This window comes from Staurois parvus, unplaced genomic scaffold (assembly GCF_062004578.1).
Source record: "Staurois parvus isolate SC_StPar_1 unplaced genomic scaffold, SC_StPar_1.0 ptg000593l, whole genome shotgun sequence".
In the NCBI taxonomy this organism is placed as follows: Eukaryota; Metazoa; Chordata; class Amphibia; order Anura; family Ranidae; genus Staurois; species Staurois parvus.
This window is the reverse complement of record NW_028318389.1, coordinates 19,680-40,222: the sequence shown is the minus strand read 5'-3', so window position 1 is coordinate 40,222 and position 20,543 is coordinate 19,680. Positions and strand designations below refer to the sequence as shown.

The following is a 20,543-nucleotide window of genomic DNA, read 5'->3' as shown; positions in this document are numbered from 1 at the left end:
CTCACCTAGAGTCACCCCCTCACCTAGGGTCACCTTCCTTACCTAGGGCAACACCCCTCACCTAGGGCCACACCCCTCACCTAGAGTCACCCCCTCACCTAGGGTCACCTTCCTCACCTAGGACAACACCCCTCACCTAGAGTCCCCCCCTCACCTAGGGTCACCTTCCTAACCTAGGGCCACACCCCTCACCTAGAGTCACCCCCTCACCTAGGGTCACCTTCCTCACCTAGGACAACACCCCTCACCTAGAGTCCCCCCCTCACCTAGGGTCACCTTCCTAACCTAGGGCCACACCCCTCACCTAGGGCCACACCCCCCACCTAGAGTCACCCCCTCACCTAGAGTCCCCCCCTCACCTAGGGTCACCTTCCTCACCTAGGGTCACCTTCCTCACCTTGGGCAACACCCCTCACCTAGGGCCACAACCCTCACCTAGAGTCACCCCCCTCACCCAGGGTCACCTTCCTCACCTAGGGTCACCTTCCTCACCTAGGGTCACCTTCCTCACCTAGGGCAACACCCCTCACCTAGGGCCACACCCCTCACCTAGAGTCACCCCCTCACCTAGGGTCACCTTCCTCACCTAGGACAACACCCCTCACCTAGAGTCCCCCCCCTCACCTAGGGTCACCTTCCTAACCTAGGGCCACACCCCTCACCTAGGGCCACACCCCCCACCTAGAGTCACCCCCTCACCTAGGGTCACCCCCCTCACCTAGGGTCACCTTACTCACCCAGGACCACCTCCCTCATCTAGAGTCACGCCCCACCATCAACAAGGGCCACAACCCTTACCTAGAATTGCCCCTACTCACCTAAAGCCACACCCCTAACCTAGGGTCATCTTCCTAAGCTAGGGCCACACCCCTAGCCTAGGGTCACCTTCCTAACCCAGGGCCACACCCCTCACCTAGAATTGGTTCTACTCACATAGGGCCACCTCCCTCATCTACAGTCCCCCCCACTCCCACCTAGGGTCACACCCCTAACCTTGGGTCACCTTCCTAACCCAGAATTGCCCCTACTCACCTAGGGCCACCTCCCTCATCTAGAGTCACCCCACCCCCTTACCTAGGGCCACACCCTTAATCTTGGGCCACCTTCCTCACCCAGGGCCACCTCCCTCACATAGAACTATCTTCTGTCTCCTTAAGTCATCTTAATAGCATAGGGCCACACTCATAGCCTAGAGCAACCCCTCATCAAGGGCCACCTCCCTAACCTAAGCCCATATTCCCCTCCTGGGGCCACACCCCCCACCAAAAGCCACCTTCCTCACCTAGGGCCACTTCCCTCACATAGAGCTATCTCTGTCTCCTATAGTCATCTTAATAGCATAGGGCCACCAAAAGCCACCTTCCTCACCTAGGGCCACTCCCCTCACCTGGGGCCACTCCCCTCACCTGGCACTTCATATTTACAATAGATCGATTATTTTGCTTTCTAAAAGACTGAAATGTAAAGAGAAATGTTAATTTTCTATAACCCGATTGATAGCGAACCTTCCCGGGATTTCCAGTCCCTTCTATTCACCTTCATCGAGGATGAAATATTGAGAGTCGACCAGATCTGGATGTCTGTAGTCACCAGACTTCCCCGACAGATCCTCCAACCACAGGCCGGCACTACGGGGGTTAACCATCACCTGATCAGATGAAGTCTCGTCAACCCAATCATTAGTTGGGAGTCTGTGTGCAGCACCCCTCCCACATTGTCAGGGGTGGCCTGGGCAGAGTGCTAGCTCCTATGACGAGGAAAGGTTCTTCAAGTTCTACTTTGATTCCATTCGACTCCAGCATGAGAAAACCGAACAAATCTTCAGACAGCCTGGTCTGTATTAAAGGTGGATTCTTCTTCGTCATCCTCTTCTTCTGGGTGAGATCATTTCTCTGGATTATTATCATTGTATTTTTGGGTTATTCCCCCCCCAACAGGAGACCCCCATATCCATCCTCTCCTCTGGCTGAGTCCCATTGTAGCAGCTCCAGATCTAATGACCTTCACCGGTGGTCCAGAGTTGTGACTGAGGGTGACTACAATATATCTCTTGGCTGCTATAAAATCTCTGGTGTGTCATGGTCATCCGCAGCTTCACTAGATAACCTGAGCCACGGCTGAAGCCGGCGAGCACCAAACGCTGCAAATGTCATCACTGAAATTTCTGAGAATGACTCTAAGGAGGGCCATCATGTAGGTGATCGTGTGACGCAGCCCTTTAAAATGCCAGTTTCCTGGCTACCATGTCAATCCAATGGCTTCAATTCTTTGTGTTGCTGATGTAAAAGATGCCATTCAGGTGTTCTGAGGTTTCTTAGTGTATGCGTGTTTCAGATTGGTCAAAGCGGAGACGGCCAGGACCCTGGCATTGGTAGAGGAAGGTCTGCAGGGGCCCCCCTCCATGTTTTTTCTCTGCAGGGGTCACCATACATGTTACAATCTGACCGAGTGTCGGGATATGGTCATCTAGAGCCCAGGGCGAATATGCCGAATGGTGTCTCCCAAAAAAAAAAGTGCATTAGGTGTCAAAAACATTTCCCCGCCCATAAAACATGAGCACTAATCTTCACCCCCCCAGCATTAATTCCCTTACCAGTGCAAATCCCCCCCCAGCTCAAATCCTCTCCCTCCCCAAACTCCCCTCCTAGCACAAATCCACATCCCCCTCCTAGCACAAATCCTCTCCCTCCCCAAACCCCCCTCCTAGCACAAATCCTCCCACCAAACCCCCCCGCCCCTAAATCCACATCCCCCTCGTAGCACAAATCCTCTCCCTCCCCAAACCCCCCTCCTAGCACAAATGCTCTCACCAACCCCCCCCCCTCTAAATCCACATCCCCCTCCTAGCACAAATCCTCTCCCTCAAATCCACCCCCCCTTCCCAGCTCAAATCTTCTCCCTGGCTGCGGGGAATAGCACAGAACTCAGATTGTTACATGTAGTGACCCTGTGAGGTTCTTCCCGGAATCTGGCTTCAGGGAATAGCCCAGAACTCGGACGGTGCTACACGTAGTGACCCTGTGAGGTTCTGTCTGGAATATTGCTGCAGGGAAAAGCCCAGAACTCTGGTTAAGGTCCATTGAATGAACTTTTCTTCATTCAGTGAAAGTCTACCCCCACAGGAGGAACATGTGTCATGTGGTTTGTCTCTCTGCCATAGGCGAGTGGCGTTGCACTGATATGTCTTGGAGCCTCGGTACAGATGAAGTTGTCAGATATCTCCGTGGTCATCACCGAGACCTCCTCCGGCGCCCCTCTGGTACTAACGGTTGTGGGAATGATCATCTTCTTCCTGTCTGGATTTGGCGCTGTAGCCGTGATCAAAGAAAACTCAATCTTGATCAAAATCGTAAGTACTTCTCCAAAGTATCGCTTAACCGCCATCTTGAAGGACAATTCTAATAGACGAAATGTGTGGGTGGCCATTGATCTGCTGAGGAACTTCAAAGGGAGTTAACTCCTTGTGCTGTTCACTTGTCCGTGTTCAAGCCAGGTCATCCCATCTGATCTGTGAATGTACACTGTGTGACCCAAAGTATGTGAACCCCCTCCTAATGATGGTCAGGTGTCTCCAGTGAAGGGTCCCAGTAATACTCCATCATACAAAGACATTGTAGACAATTGGGCTCTTCCAACCTTGTGGTAACAGTTTGGTGAAGACCCTTTTCTGTTCCCCCATCCCCATGATTGTCCCCTGTGTACAAAGCCAGCTCCATAAAGACATGGATGACCAGTTTGGTGTGGAGGAACTCAAGTGTCCTGAATAGAGCCCTGACCTTAACCCTACTGATCATCTTTAGGATGAACTGGAACTCTGATAGTGAGCCGGGTCTTCTCATCCAACATCAGTACCTGACCTCACAAATGGGCACACATTCCCACAGACACTCAAATCTTATGGAAAGTCTTCCCAGAAGACTGGAGGATGTTATGGCCACAAAGGGGGCAACTCCATATTAAGGGCCATGGAGGGGAAGCATTCAAGGCCATGGTTTTGGAATAGGATGCCCTACAAGCTCATATGATGGTCAGGTGTCCACAAATCCAGCTCCATACAGACAAGGTTTGACCAGTCTAGTGAGGAGGAACGGGAGTGTCCTGCACAGAGACCTGACATTAACCCTACTGAGCACCTTTGGGATGAATTGGGACTCCAATGGTGAGCCAGGTCTTCTCATGCAACATCAGGACCTGACCTCACAAATAGGCACAAATTCCCACAGACACTCCAAAATCTTGTGGAAAGTCTTCCCAAAAGAGTGGAGGATGTTAAAGGAGGACACTTCCATATTAATGGTAATTGGGGAGAGAGGGAGACAAACCAAACTGGGAGGGGTCAGTGATGGTCTGGGGAGGCATATCCATAGAGCGACACACAGACCTCTACAGGTTAGAAAATTGCACCCTGACTGCCATTAGGTATCAGGATGAAGTCATTGGACCCATTGTCAGACCCTACGCTGGTGCAGTGGGTCCTTGGTTCCTCCTGGTGCAAGCAAATGCCTGGCCTCATGTACCGAGGTACAACTCCATATTATTGGCCACGGTGGGGCAACTCCATATTATTGGCCACGGTGGGGCAACTCCATATTATTGGCCACGGTGGGGCAACTCCATATTATTGGCCACGGTGGGGCAACTCCATATTATTGGCCAGGGCGGGGCAACTGCCTATTAATCACCATGGTTCTGGAATGAGATGTCCATCTTGTAGTTCTTCAGGACCTGAAAGGCCACAGTTTGCCAAATCCTAATTTGGCTTCTTTGAATAGAGGAATGCAAGTACAGAAAACCATAACCAGGACAATTGTTTGATTGTCCTATTTATAATGAAAATGGATGCTCATCGATATGGGTTCCTACCCTCTGCCCACCACTCTATAGATGAGACCTCTGCTCTCTCAGTTCACAGGGATCATGCTGTTGGTGTTCGCCATAGAGATCGTAGTGGGGATATCGGCGTATTCCTACAGGGACATGGTAAGTGACCAATAGTTGCATTGATAGTGACCTTGCTGTTGTTGATACCTCTGTGTGCTGCTTATCTTCATGCTAATCCGCCATCTTCACTACTTCCTGAGTCAATGTTCTGGAACAAGTACTCCAGAGTAGAAGTTATGACCTCCCTTCTAGTGTTGTAGCATTTCTCCTAGAATAGGTTCTCTTTATCTTGTCTAAAATCTGACTTGAGTTCAAGTTTAGGCTGGCCATACATTACACCTTTTAACCACGGGTTGAAGAAAAGAAAAATTACTAAACTCCTCCATCAACCCAGTTGGTAGTAGGAGCATGGATTTGTGAAGGAGCCTTAATAGCAGTGATCTTTAGCAGTCTAATGTGACTTGTCCCCAGTCTTTCTGTCACCTAAAACATGACACCAGTCTCCAACCACCTCCTGTAGAACCATCTCCAACCACCTCCTGTAGAACCGTCTCCAACCACCTCCTGTAGGACCCGGTCTCCGGCCACCTCCTGTAGGACCCGGTCTCCGGCCACCTCCTGTAGGACCCGGTCTCCGGCCACCTCCTGTAGGACCCGGTCTCCGGCCACCTCCTGTAGGACCCGGTCTCCGGCCACCTCCTGTAGGACCCGGTCTCCGGCCACCTCCTGTAGGACCCGGTCTCCGGCCACCTCCTGTAGGACCCGGTCTCCGGCCACCTCCTGTAGGACCCGGTCTCCGGCCACCTCCTGTAGGACCCGGTCTCCGGCCACCTCCTGTAGGACCCGGTCTCCGGCCACCTCCTGTAGGACCCGGTCTCCGGCCACCTCCTGTAGGACCCGGTCTCCGGCCACCTCCTGTAGGACCCGGTCTCCGGCCACCTCCTGTAGGACCCGGTCTCCAACCATTTACATCTTCAGACTATGTCTTCTGTAGAATTACATTTAATGAACATTATATACAGCCCTTGGGTGGCATCAAGGCCACAGACACATAAGGTGCCCTATATCTGGTTGACCAAGCTAAGTTGACCATCACTGGTCCATAGGTAAGGAAATTAAGTGCTGTAAAGAACTGCGGCCATTTTGGGGGAGGGGAGGGGGGGGTGGACAGGTTCTATCACAAACTTGGAAATATTTCTGGATCCCAATATCCCTATATTATTCCTTTAGTAATCCTAGCTGTGGATTCCATTTATGGGAGAAAAAGCCAACCTGAATCTGATGATTTTGATACATTGTAGAATATATCGCATTGCACTCTGTGATCCACCACACACTTTATTTTTACACAATTGTTAAATTTTTTTTTTATTTGTCATCTCTGAGTATACTAGACATCCCGAATTTCGGAGACATTACCTGAACAGTCATTGTGTTCTCCCCCCTGGCCGCAATGTTCTGTAGTAATAGGAGTCGTCTTCTTGCAGCTGCAGCGTAACGTCCTTCAGAGGTTTATGAAGATAATGGATAAATATGGAAAAGACCGGCCGATAACCCGAGGGTTGGACGGTGTCCAGCAAGAGGTGAGTGACCACCAATGATGTTCTTCATCTGAGATATTCTCCAACATCACTGTCCATGCATGTGCTGGAATGTAGAATAAATCTTCTCCACCTTTTTATCACCGAGGAACCCTTGAAATTGCTTTTAGGTCTCGGGGAATCCCCTAAAAGTCTTAGCTGTGCAGCTCATGGTACATCAGTGGGATCAGTAGGTTGCAGAGACTTCTAATAAAAGAATAATTTACTGAATCATAAAATTAAATGAATAATAATGACCAGAAAATAAATTGTAGTGACCCCTCAGATTGGTGGTTGGTGTCAAAGTAAGCCCTCAGATTGGTGGTTGGCATCCAGATGACCTCTTAGATTTATCAGTACAGAGGTGACCCCCTTTGATTTGTGGTCGGTGCAGAGGTGACCCCCTTTGATTTGTGGTCGGTGCAGAGGTGACCCCCTTTGATTTGTGGTCGGTGCAGAGGTGACCCCCTTTGATTTGTGGTCGGGGCAGAGGTGACCCCCTTTGATTTGTGGTCGGGGCAGAGGTGACCCCCTTTGATTTGTGGTCGGGGCAGAGGTGACCCCCTTTGATTTGTGGTCGGGGCAGAGGTGACCCCCTTTGATTTGTGGTCGGGGCAGAGGTGACCCCCTTTGATTTGTGGTCGGGGCAGAGGTGACCCCCTTTGATTTGTGGTCGGGGCAGAGGTGACCCCCTTTGATTTGTGGTCGGGGCAGAGGTGACCCCCTTTGATTTGTGGTCGGGGCAGAGGTGACCCCCTTTGATTTGTGGTCGGGGCAGAGGTGACCCCCTTTGATTTGTGGTCGGTGCAGAGGTGACCCCCTTTGATTTGTGGTCGGTGCAGAGGTGACCCCCTTTGATTTGTGGTCGGTGCAGAGGTGACCCCCTTTGATTTGTGGTCGGTGCAGAGGTGACCCCCTTTGATTTGTGGTCGGTGCAGAGGTGACCCCCTTTGATTTGTGGTCGGGGCAGAGGTGACCCCCCCCCCTTTGATTTGTGGTCGGGGCAGAGGTGACCCCCCCCCCTTTGATTTGTGGTCGGGGCAGAGGTGACCCCCCCCTTTGATTTGTGGTCGGGGCAGAGGTGACCCCCTTTGATTTGTGGTCGGGGCAGAGGTGACCCCCTTTGATTTGTGGTCGGGGCAGAGGTGACCCCCTTTGATTTGTGGTCGGGGCAGAGGTGACCCCCTTTGATTTGTGGTCGGGGCAGAGGTGACCCCCTTTGATTTGTGGTCGGGGCAGAGGTGACCCCCTTTGATTTGTGGTCGGTGCAGAGGTGACCCCCTTTGATTTGTGGTCGGTGCAGAGGTGACCCCCTTTGATTTGTGGTCGGTGCAGAGGTGACCCCCTTTGATTTGTGGTCGGTGCAGAGGTGACCCCCTTTGATTTGTGGTCGGTGCAGAGGTGACCCCCTTTGATTTGTGGTCGGTGCAGAGGTGACCCCCTTTGATTTGTGGTCGGTGCAGAGGTGACCCCCCCCCCTTTGATTTGTGGTCGGTGCAGAGGTGACCCCCCCCCCTTTGATTTGTGGTCGGTGCAGAGGTGACCCCCCCCCTTTGATTTGTGGTCGGTGCAGAGGTGACCCCCCCCCCTTTGATTTGTGGTCGGTGCAGAGGTGACCCCCCCCCCCCTTTGATTTGTGGTCGGTGCAGAGGTGACCCCCCCCCCCTTTGATTTGTGGTCGGTGCAGAGGTGACCCCCCCCCCCTTTGATTTGTGGTCGGTGCAGAGGTGACCCCCCCCCTTTGATTTGTGGTAGGTGCAGAGGTGACCCCCCCCCCTTTGATTTGTGGTAGGTGCAGAGGTGACCCCCCCCCCTTTGATTTGTGGTCGGTGCAGAGGTGACCCCCCCCCCCCTTTGATTTGTGGTCGGTGCAGAGGTGACCCCCCCCCCTTTGATTTGTGGTCGGTGCAGAGGTGACCCCCCCCCCCCCTTTGATTTTGACGGTTGGCGCAGAGGTGACCCTTTAGATTTGTGGTCAGTGCAGAGGGTCACCCCTTACATTTGCAGTTGCTATAGAACTTCACTTAGATTGGTGGATGTTGTCCCAATAGCCTATTCAATTTGTTAGTTGTAGGGGTGACCCCCCCCTTTTGATTTGTTGTCGGTATAGAGATGACCCCTGAGATTGGCATTCGGTGCACAGGTGACCCTTGGATTGGAGGTCGGTGTAGACGGGACCCCTATAGGTGGCAGCTGGTGTAGACGGGACCCCTATAGGTGGCAGCTGGTGTAGACGGGACCCCTATAGGTGGCAGCTGGTGTAGACGGGACCCCTATAGGTGGCAGCTGGTGTAGACGGGACCCCTATAGGTGGCAGCTGGTGTAGACGGGACCCCTATAGGTGGCAGCTGGTGTAGACGGGACCCCTATAGGTGGCAGCTGGTGTAGACGGGACCCCTATAGGTGGCAGCTGGTGTAGACGGGACCCCTATAGGTGGCAGCTGGTGTAGACGGGACCCCTATAGGTGGCAGCTGGTGTAGACGGGACCCCTATAGGTGGCAGCTGGTGTAGACGGGACCCCTATAGGTGGCAGCTGGTGTAGACGGGACCCCTATAGGTGGCAGCTGGTGTAGACGGGACCCCTATAGGTGGCAGCTGGTGTAGACGGGACCCCTATAGGTGGCAGCTGGTGTAGACGGGACCCCTATAGGTGGCAGCTGGTATAGACTGCATCCCTATGTTTGGTGGTCGGTAGATCTGCCGCTGCTCTTCAGCGACCCCTAGAGGAACATTGGTTGAGAGAGATCGGTGCAGAGGGACGAGCAACCTTCTCCTCCTCCAGGATAGTCGTATGACTACACTGCACAGCGCCATGATTGCCATAACCGGAATGTATGGGAAAGAACACAGAGTAGCGGCCATGATGGGTTTGCCCTCCTGCAGGACAGTTGGTTGTTTTTCCTTTCGTTATAGCCCTGTTTTTTTTTTTTTTTTTTTTGTTTTTTTTTTTTTTGTTTTTTAGCATAAAATAAAAGTTAATAAAAACATAAAAATGAAATTAAAACTGGAATAAAAGTGCTATATCTGTCCAGTACGGAACTTTCCTGGTTGGGGGCAGGGTGTGCTGGTCTGTTGGCCGTGTGAAATGTGCAGAGAACAATATATAATCCCCGTCCTCTTGGCACACGTTGGGATCCCCGTCCTCTTGGCACACGTTGGGATCCCCGTCCTCTTGGCACACGTTGGGATCCCCGTCCTCTTGGCACACGTTGGGATCCCCGTCCTCTTGGCACACGTTGGGATCCCCGTCCTCTTGGCACACGTTGGGATCCCCGTCCTCTTGGCACACGTTGGGATCCCCGTCCTCTTGGCACACGTTGGGATCTCCTCTCCCACTCCAGCCTCGCTGAGCTCTGAGAAAGGCGGGAAGTTCCCGCTAATTAATGGTTGGACTCGCGGCTGGTTTTGGTTGTAGTTGTTCCGCGGTGACAACAAAGCTCTGCCAAGTCATAATGAGGCCGGACGCTTCCTGCCCAGAACTACTTCACAAAGAAAAGCAATTAGGGATCGGCAGGACTGGATGGAGGTTAAATATAAAACGTATTACATGATAATTAAGGAACACTTAATAAACTTCATATCGAGGAAGAAAAGGGCCCCTGGGAGGGAGGATCGGCCTTTGTTGGGTTTTAAAAGCTAACCTCCGGCTCCAGCCTTCCCCCCCCCCCCCGTCTTGCACAGGTGTACCAGCTTCTCCCCCCCCCCCCCCCCCAGTCTTGCACAGGTGTACCAGCTTCTCCCCCCCCCCCCAGTCTTGCACAGGTGTACCAGCTCCTCCCCCCCCCCCCCAGTCTTGCACAGGTGTACCAGCTCCTCCCCCCTTCCGGTCTCGCGCAGGCGTACGGGCTCCCCCCCCTTCCGGTCTCGCGCAGGCGTACGGGCTCCCCCCCCTTCCGGTCTCGCGCAGGCGTACGGGCTCCCCCCCCTTCCGGTCTCGCGCAGGCGTACGGGCTCCCCCCCCTTCCGGTCTCGCGCAGGCGTACGGGCTCCCCCCCCTTCCGGTCTCGCGCAGGCGTACGGGCTCCCCCCCCTTCCGGTCTCGCGCAGGCGTACGGGCTCCCCCCCCTTCCGGTCTCACGCAGGCGTACGGGCTCCCCCCCCCTTCCGGTCTCGCGCAGGCGTACGGGCTCCCCCCCCTTCCGGTCTCGCGCAGGCGTACGGGCTCCCCCCCCTTCCGGTCTCGCGCAGGCGTACGGGCTCCCCCCCCTTCCGGTCTCGCGCAGGCGTACGGGCTCCCCCCCCTTCCGGTCTCGCGCAGGCGTACGGGCTCCCCCCCCTTCCGGTCTCGCGCAGGCGTACGGGCTCCCCCCCCTTCCGGTCTCGCGCAGGCGTACGGGCTCCCCCCCCTTCCGGTCTCGCGCAGGCGTACGGGCTCCCCCCCCTTCCGGTCTCGCGCAGGCGTACGGGCTCCCCCCCCTTCCGGTCTCGCGCAGGCGTACGGGCTCCCCCCCCTTCCGGTCTCGCGCAGGCGTACGGGCTCCCCCCCCTTCCGGTCTCGCGCAGGCGTACGGGCTCCCCCCCCTTCCGGTCTCGCGCAGGCGTACGGGCTCCCCCCCCTTCCGGTCTCGCGCAGGCGTACGGGCTCCCCCCCCTTCCGGTCTCGCGCAGGCGTACGGGCTCCCCCCCCTTCCGGTCTCGCGCAGGCGTACGGGCTCCCCCCCCTTCCGGTCTCGCGCAGGCGTACGGGCTCCCCCCCTTCCGGTCTCGCGCAGGCGTACGGGCTCCCCCCCCTTCCGGTCTCGCGCAGGCGTACGGGCTCCCCCCCCTTCCGGTCTCGCGCAGGCGTACGGGCTCCCCCCCCTTCCGGTCTCGCGCAGGCGTACGGGCTCCCCCCCCTTCCGGTCTCGCGCAGGCGTACGGGCTCCCCCCCCTTCCGGTCTCGCGCAGGCGTACGGGCTCCCCCCCCTTCCGGTCTCGCGCAGGCGTACGGGCTCCCCCCCCTTCCGGTCTCGCGCAGGCGTACGGGCTCCCCCCCCTTCCGGTCTCGCGCAGGCGTACGGGCTCCCCCCCCCCTTCCGGTCTCGCGCAGGCGTACGGGCTCCCCCCCCCTTCCGGTCTCGCGCAGGCGTACGGGCTCCCCCCCCCCTTCCGGTCTCGCGCAGGCGTACGGGCTCCCCCCCCCCTTCCGGTCTCGCGCAGGCGTACGGGCTCCCCCCCCCCTTCCGGTCTCGCGCAGGCGTACGGGCTCCCCCCCCCCTTCCGGTCTCGCGCAGGCGTACGGGCTCCCCCCCCCCTTCCGGTCTCGCGCAGGCGTACGGGCTCCCCCCCCCCTTCCGGTCTCGCGCAGGCGTACGGGCTCCCCCCCCCCTTCCGGTCTCGCGCAGGCGTACGGGCTCCCCCCCCCCTTCCGGTCTCGCGCAGGCGTACGGGCTCCCCCCCCTTCCGGTCTCGCGCAGGCGTACGGGCTCCCCCCCCTTCCGGTCTCGCGCAGGCGTACGGGCTCCCCCCCCTTCCGGTCTCGCGCAGGCGTACGGGCTCCCCCCCCTTCCGGTCTCGCGCAGGCGTACGGGCTCCCCCCCCTTCCGGTCTCGCGCAGGCGTACGGGCTCCCCCCCCTTCCGGTCTCGCGCAGGCGTACGGGCTCCCCCCCCTTCCGGTCTCGCGCAGGCGTACGGGCTCCCCCCCCTTCCGGTCTCGCGCAGGCGTACGGGCTCCCCCCCCTTCCGGTCTCGCGCAGGCGTACGGGCTCCCCCCCCTTCCGGTCTCGCGCAGGCGTACGGGCTCCCCCCCCTTCCGGTCTCGCGCAGGCGTACGGGCTCCCCCCCCTTCCGGTCTCGCGCAGGCGTACGGGCTCCCCCCCCTTCCGGTCTCGCGCAGGCGTACGGGCTCCCCCCCCCTTCCGGTCTCGCGCAGGCGTACGGGCTCCCCCCCCCCTTCCGGTCTCGCGCAGGCGTACGGGCTCCCCCCCCCTTCCGGTCTCGCGCAGGCGTACGGGCTCCCCCCCCCCTTCCGGTCTCGCGCAGGCGTACGGGCTCCCCCCCCCCTTCCGGTCTCGCGCAGGCGTACGGGCTCCCCCCCCCTTCCGGTCTCGCGCAGGCGTACGGGCTCCCCCCCCCTTCCGGTCTCGCGCAGGCGTACGGGCTCCCCCCCCCTTCCGGTCTCGCGCAGGCGTACGGGCTCCCCCCCCCTTCCGGTCTCGCGCAGGCGTACGGGCTCCCCCCCCCTTCCGGTCTCGCGCAGGCGTACGGGCTCCCCCCCCCTTCCGGTCTCGCGCAGGCGTACGGGCTCCCCCCCCCTTCCGGTCTCGCGCAGGCGTACGGGCTCCCCCCCCTTTCCCGTCTCGCGCAGGCGTACTGGCCCCTCCCTTTCCCGTCTCGCGCAGGCGTACCGGCCCCTCCCTTTCCCGTCTCGCGCAGGCGTACCGGCTCCTCTCCTGGACACAAATGACTTCCTCTGATGTCACTGCACACTGTGAGATCCTCACAGTGTGCATTAGAAGTTGCAGCCAGTCAGATTCTGCATGATTTGTTTGCTGCGAGTTTGTAAATGTATCTTTTAAAGTTTCAAAAATCATTTTTCCAGCTCAGGTTAAATAGCTCTTTGGGGGTGGGGAGTCCTCTTTCTCCTATTGCTCCAGTCCCAGGAGCCTCCCTGACCGTCCGCTCTTCCTCTTCTTGTCTTCAGTTCCAGTGCTGTGGTGCCAGGAATTTCACGGATTGGTTCAACGTCAACACCAGTTCTGGGGTGTCCTCCGACTCGGTGCCCCCCAGCTGCTGCAAGACCGTTCAGCTGAAGTGTGGTGAGGGGGCGCGCAGTGACCGCATCTATACACAGGTAGGTGGGATGGGTGGGGCAGGGTGGGAGAATAATTATCTGGTGTGGTTAGAATCTTAGCCCCCAGGAGGCCAGCCGGATCCCCAACTCCAGACAGAACTGTTTTCAATGGGCCATCAATGGACTGCGAGGCAGCATCTGCTCTTTATTAAGTATGTGAAAGAAGCCACATCTACACCAACCGCCAACATAAGGGGTCACTTCAGCACCGACCACCATTTTGCTTAGGGTTCTCTGCGGTAAAAGCATTAAAACCTCTGTAGTGTATTAATGCTTTACTAAACAGAAATGCTGAACTCACACAAACTACATACAACCTCAGGAAAATATGACATAGAGTATTACAACATGCAGAAGATATATGTAGCCTTCCTGACAAATAGGCATGTACAATGTATGTGATAGGCATGCACAAAACTTGGTTCTTCCTGGTGATGGAGTCTTCTTACTGCTCCTTGCTTCTCAGAGTCTTCTAGAACTCCTGATAAGGCTTCCTTTGTTCAGCAATTGGCTGTTTCCAAGTCCTCTTTCCCCTCCCCCTACTTCCTGTAGCATCATTTCCTGTCCTGAGCTTCATGAACCAGTCCAACAGGTTCATTAGCATATAAATAGGGGAGGCCTAGCTTCCAAAAACACATGTAACTAAAATGTTGCACATTTATTCTGTAAAAAGAAATCCCCACAATGGCATAGCAACACAACCACCAGTGTAAGGGGTCACGCTCACTTCAACTGCCAACATAAGGGGTCCCGTCTGAATAAGCCACAAATGTAAAGGGTCACATTTACATCAATCACTTTTGTGAGGGGTCATGCCTACATTAACCACCAACATCAGGGGCCACGTTTACACCAACCGCCAACGTAGTGGGTCACTTCTGCACCAACCATCAGTGTAAGGGGTTACGTCTACATCAACCACCAACATGATGTAGAGGTGACCCTTTACCTTGGTGGCTTATTCAGATGGAAGGGGTCCCATCCGAATAAGCCACCAAGGTAAAGGGTCACCTCTACTTCAACCGCTAATGTAAGGGATCACGTCTACATCTATCATTGTGAGGGGTCATGCCTACATTAACCACCAACCTAAGGGGTCACATTTACGTCAACCACCAACATAGTCTGTCATTTCTGCAGCAGCCACCAGTGTAAGGGGTCACGACTACATCAACCACCAACATAGGGGTCCCGTCTGAATAAGCCACCAAGGTAAAGGGTCGCCTCTACATCAACCTCTAATGTAAGGGATCGCGTCTACATCAACCCCCAACATAAAAGCTCAAGTCTACATCAACTGCTAATGTTCAGGGGGTCACACCTACATCAATCATTGTGAGGGGTCATGCCTACATTAACCGCCAAAGTAAGGGGTCACATTTACACCAACCGCCACTACAGTAGGTCACTTCTGCACCAACCACCAGTGTAAGGGGTCACGTCTACATCAACTGGTAACGTAAGGGGTCACATTTACATCAACTACCAACATCGGGAGTCCCACTACACCAGCGGTTCTCAACCTGGGGGTCGCGACCCCTTTGGGGGTCGAACGACACTTTCCCAGGGGTCGCCTAAGACCATCGGAAAACACATATTTCCGATGGCCTTAGGAACCGAGACACCGCTCCTTGATCCGTCTGCAGGTGTGGGCGGGATGACATGCCGTCCCTGTCATCTGGACACACCCCCGGGATCAATCCTTCCTCGTCGGTGATTGGCCGCCGGAACTGTAGCTCAAGAGAGGCACACAGGCGGCCAATCACCGGCGAGGAGGTGGAGCTTGGAAAGGAGGAGCCGAGCGGCACCGCGAAGCACGAGCGAGTGAAGAGGAGGAAAGCGGCCGGAGAAGGAAGACATCTGACCGGTAAGTGTTTGTACCATGGGAGAGGGAGGGAGCGAGCCCAGGCTGGAGCAGGGGTCAGCAAGGTAAGTATCATTGGTGTCAGTGGGAGGAATAGTGCCCAATCATTGGTGTCAGTGGGAGGAATAGTGCCCCATCATTGGTGTCAGTGGGAGGAATAGTGCCCCATCGTTGGTGTCAGTGGGAGGAATAGTGCCCAATCATTGGTGTCACTATTACCAATGATGGGGCACTATTCCTCCCCCCACTGACACCAACGATGGGGCACTATTCCTCCCCCCACTGACACCAACGATGGGGCACTATTCCTCCCCCCACTGACACCAACGATGGGGCACTATTCCTCCCCCCACTGACACCAACGATGGGGCACTATTCCTCCCCCCACTGACACCAACGATGGGGCACTATTCCTCCCCCCACTGACACCAACGATGGGGCACTATTCCTCCCCCCACTGACACCAACGATGGGGCACTATTCCTCCCCCCACTGACACCAACGATGGGGCACTATTCCTCCCCCCACTGACACCAACGATGGGGCACTATTCCTCCCCCCACTGACACCAACGATGGGGCACTATTCCTCCCCCCACTGACACCAACGATGGGGCACTATTCCTCCCCCCACTGACACCAACGATGGGGCACTATTCCTCCCCCCACTGACACCAACGATGGGGCACTATTCCTCCCCCCACTGACACCAACGATGGGGCACTATTCCTCCCCCCACTGACACCAACGATGGGGCACTATTCCTCCCCCCACTGACACCAACGATGGGGCACTATTCCTCCCCCCACTGACACCAACGATGGGGCACTATTCCTCCCCCCACTGACACCAACGATGGGGCACTATTCCTCCCCCCACTGACACCAACGATGGGGCACTATTCCTCCCCCCACTGACACCAACGATGGGGCACTATTCCTCCCCCCACTGACACCAACGATGGGGCACTATTCCTCCCCCCACTGACACCAACGATGGGGCACTATTCCTCCCCCCACTGACACCAACGATGGGGCACTATTCCTCCCCCCACTGACACCAACGATGGGGCACTATTCCTCCCCCCACTGACACCAACGATGGGGCACTATTCCTCCCCCCACTGACACCAACGATGGGGCACTATTCCTCCCCCCACTGACACCAACGATGGGGCACTATTCCTCCCCCCACTGACACCAACGATGGGGCACTATTCCTCCCCCCACTGACACCAACGATGGGGCACTATTCCTCCCCCCACTGACACCAACGATGGGGCACTATTCCTCCCCCCACTGACACCAACGATGGGGCACTATTCCTCCCCCCACTGACACCAACGATGGGGCACTATTCCTCCCCCCACTGACACCAACGATGGGGCACTATTCCTCCCCCCACTGACACCAACGATGGGGCACTATTCCTCCCCCCACTGACACCAACGATGGGGCACTATTCCTCCCCCCACTGACACCAACGATGGGGCACTATTCCTCCCCCCACTGACACCAACGATGGGGCACTATTCCTCCCCCCACTGACACCAACGATGGGGCACTATTCCTCCCCCCACTGACACCAACGATGGGGCACTATTCCTCCCCCCACTGACACCAACGATGGGGCACTATTCCTCCCCCCACTGACACCAACGATGGGGCACTATTCCTCCCCCCACTGACACCAACGATGGGGCACTATTCCTCCCCCCACTGACACCAACGATGGGGCACTATTCCTCCCCCCACTGACACCAACGATGGGGCACTATTCCTCCCCCCACTGACACCAACGATGGGGCACTATTCCTCCCCCCACTGACACCAACGATGGGGCACTATTCCTCCCCCCACTGACACCAACGATGGGGCACTATTCCTCCCCCCACTGACACCAACGATGGGGCACTATTCCTCCCCCCACTGACACCAACGATGGGGCACTATTCCTCCCCCCACTGACACCAACGATGGGGCACTATTCCTCCCCCCACTGACACCAACGATGGGGCACTATTCCTCCCCCCACTGACACCAACGATGGGGCACTATTCCTCCCCCCACTGACACCAACGATGGGGCACTATTCCTCCCCCCACTGACACCAACGATGGGGCACTATTCCTCCCCCCACTGACACCAACGATGGGGCACTATTCCTCCCCCCACTGACACCAACGATGGGGCACTATTCCTCCCCCCACTGACACCAACGATGGGGCACTATTCCTCCCCCCACTGACACCAACGATGGGGCACTATTCCTCCCCCCACTGACACCAACGATGGGGCACTATTCCCCCCCCCACTGACACCAACGATGGGGCACTATTCCCCCCCCCACTGACACCAACGATGGGGCACTATTCCCCCCCCCACTGACACCAACGATGGGGCACTATTCCCCCCCCCACTGACACCAACGATGGGGCACTATTCCCCCCCCCCACTGACACCAACGATGGGGCACTATTCCCCCCCCCACTGACACCAACGATGGGGCACTATTCCCCCCCCCACTGACACCAACGATGGGGCACTATTCCCCCCCCCACTGACACCAACGATGGGGCACTATTCCCCCCCCCACTGACACCAACGATGGGGCACTATTCCCCCCCCCACTGACACCAACGATGGGGCACTATTCCCCCCCCCACTGACACCAACGATGGGGCACTATTCCCCCCCCCACTGACACCAACGATGGGGCACTATTCCCCCCCCCCCCCACTGACACCAACGATGGGGCACTATTCCCCCCCCCCCCACTGACACCAACGATGGGGCACTATTCCCCCCCCCCCCCCACTGACACCAACGATGGGGCACTATTCCCCCCCCCCCCCACTGACACCAACGATGGGGCACTATTCCCCCCCCCCCCCACTGACACCAACGATGGGGCACTATTCCCCCCCCCCCCCCCACTGACACCAACGATGGGGCACTATTCCCCCCCCCCCCCCACTGACACCAACGATGGGGCACTATTCCCCCCCCCCACTGACACCAACGATGGGGCACTATTCCTCCCACTGCAAAATTACAGTTATGAAGTAGCAACGAAAATAATTTTATGATTGGGGGTCACCACAACATGAGGAACTGTATTAAGGGGTCGCGGCATTAGAAAGGTTGAGAACCACTGCACTACACCAACCACCCCTATAGTGGGTCACTTCTGCACCAACTGCCAACGTAAGGGGCCACGTCTACATCAGTCATTGTGAGGGGGTCATGCTTACATTAACCGCCAACATAAGGGGTCACATTTACATCAACCGCCAACATAAGGGGTCACATTTACATCAACCGCCAACATAAGGGGTCATGCCCACACCAGATGCCAGTGTAAGGGGTCATGCCTATACCAACCTCCAATACAAGGGGTCACATCTACGTTGCAGTGTGTTGTTTGATACAGTGACTCCTCCTATAAATTCTATTCAAGAGCGATAATTGAGGAACGATCGTGGCAAGCATAACTGATGTTTTTGGATGGATGTCAGCTGTCGCATCGCTTACATGGCAGGTCCGGTCACCCTATGATGTATGGCTGGGATACTACACCCATTTCCTGTCCCGGTGACCCCGCTCCCCTCATTTGTTCTAGTGTCTCGGGGGGTCATGGATGGTGTTCCCGGTTCTGTCTAAAGCAAAGCTGGAGTTGGAGTCGGGCTTTAATGGGTGCTTGTCTTGCAGGGCTGTGTGATGAAGCTGCAGACGTGGATTTCTGATCACGTCGAAGTGATTGGCGCGGTAGGAGTTGGTCTTGGCTTCTCACAGGTAATATGTTGGATTAGGACAACAGCGTGTGCCACGGAGGAGGGCTCTAAATTTGGGGTCTCGGCAGCCACAGGGACCTGTTCTTTAATAACATCAACATTATTTGGTTTTAATTGCATACCTTTATTTTAGTCCCAGTGATGTCATCACCAAATCTCTGTGCTCCTCTATGCAAATGCATGCAGATCATGGAGAGGGGGAGGGGCCAGCAGGGTGCTATACATAGCTTCCTGAAATCCTCACAGCACCCCTGCCTTATGCAGGCCATACATGGTTCGAATTCCGAACGATTTTACGTCCGAAAGTCAGAAACGTTCGCTCGGTAATCCGATGGCGCCATCGTTGATTTAAAAAATCGGCCAACCGAGTCATAAAGTTCACCCCATATAACAGGCGAAACTTCTGTTCCTTCCAGGTCGCGGCTCATGGCGCATATTATTTTCGGAAAAACGATCGTACGATTTCACCATCATTGAGTTGAAAATCGGTCGTTTTTCACATGTTTTCCAACACGCTCGATCACCGAAAAGGGGAGGAACCACGAAAATCGGCCGGTGCCATTGACCCCACTAACAGAGCGAAAATCGGCCGATTATTCTTTCGGATGAAAAATCAGTTGAATTTCTGCCCATGTATGGCCGGGCTTAATACTCCTCCCAATTTTAATCCAAGCAGTGGGCTGCTTCTTGGGAGGAGTTATGCAAATATCAATGTCTTGATGGGTGGGCATTCCTAGGCAGGCTGGATTTGCATACGCTCCGCCCTAATGTGATGCTGACCCTCCATGACTAAAAGAACTGAAATCCAATGAATGAAAGAGGAGGGAGGGGCAGGGAAAGCAAGGCTGGGGAGGAAAGGTCTAAATGATGCTGCCCCCATAGGACAGGACTGGTATTGATGGGGTGTTCATTTCTGTAGGCTTGACCCAATCCCACCATCACCATCCCCATTACTTCTCCAACCTTTCCCCATGTGACCCGGCCTGGTCTTCTCTCTGCAGATCCTCGGCATCATCCTCTCCTGTCTTCTTGTAAAGATTCTGCAGGAAAACTACGTGTCCGTGTGAGCGGAGTGGAAAACTACGTGTCCGTGTGAGCGGCGTGGAAGGTGTCACTCATTAATATCACTTGCCTGTCCTGTAAATATTTCATGCACAGATGTCCTCCAGCGGAGGGGAGGAGATCGGTGATTATCCTGGAAGGTCGCAATCCTCTTAATAAAAGATTCATCACACTTGTGTGTTCGGTGATGTCATTGGGGTCAAAACTAAATATTTATTGGTGAAATTCACGTAAACGCCAGATGTGAGGCCATTGGGACGTCATTGTGGATGGGAGACGAGTCCAGCATCAGAATCCCCATCTTCTTCTCTGTACAAAGTGTGTCCATTCCAGAGCGGGAGAGATTGGGGGTAAAACAAACCATGCTAAAGAAGTGTCTTACAGGGCACCTTATAGAGGGGATGAGAGTGGAGGGTGACGGTGGGCACTATGTACAGGAGAGGGAGTGTGGAGGGTAAGACGGTGGGCACTATGTACAGGGAGGAGTGTGGAGGGTAAGACGCTGGGCACTATGTACAGGAGAGGAGTGTGGAGGATATGACGGTGGGCTATATGCGCGGGAGAGGAGTGTGGAGGGTGTGACGGTGGGC

General features: G+C 56.1%; 1 protein-coding gene across 1 annotated transcript; it reads left to right on the top strand.

The window, feature by feature from the left end:
- The first annotated feature begins 3,165 nt into the window (after window positions 1-3,165).
- On the top strand, window positions 3,166-20,125 carry LOC149449945 (CD63 antigen-like). Its single transcript, XM_089692546.1, has 6 exons — window positions 3,166-3,349; window positions 4,906-4,980; window positions 6,369-6,464; window positions 13,086-13,235; window positions 18,809-18,892; window positions 19,893-20,125. The coding sequence occupies exons 1-6, from the start codon at window positions 3,203-3,205 to the stop codon at window positions 19,956-19,958; spliced, it is 618 nt and encodes a 205-aa protein (XP_089548672.1). The 5' UTR covers window positions 3,166-3,202; the 3' UTR covers window positions 19,959-20,125.
- The last annotated feature ends 418 nt before the right edge of the window (window positions 20,126-20,543 follow it).

What these genes read in the sequence shown, in the direction of transcription:
- LOC149449945 (XM_089692546.1), top strand. Translation starts at nt 3,203, where the DNA reads ATGAAGTTGTCAGATATCTCCGTGGTCATCACCGAGACCTCCTCCGGC. An exon ending in GTGACCGCATCTATACACAG is followed by an intron (nt 13,236 to 18,808) that starts GTAGGTGGGATG and finishes CTTGTCTTGCAG; the next exon opens with GGCTGTGTGATGAAGCTGCA. An exon ending in TTGGTCTTGGCTTCTCACAG is followed by an intron (nt 18,893 to 19,892) that starts GTAATATGTTGG and finishes TTCTCTCTGCAG; the next exon opens with ATCCTCGGCATCATCCTCTC.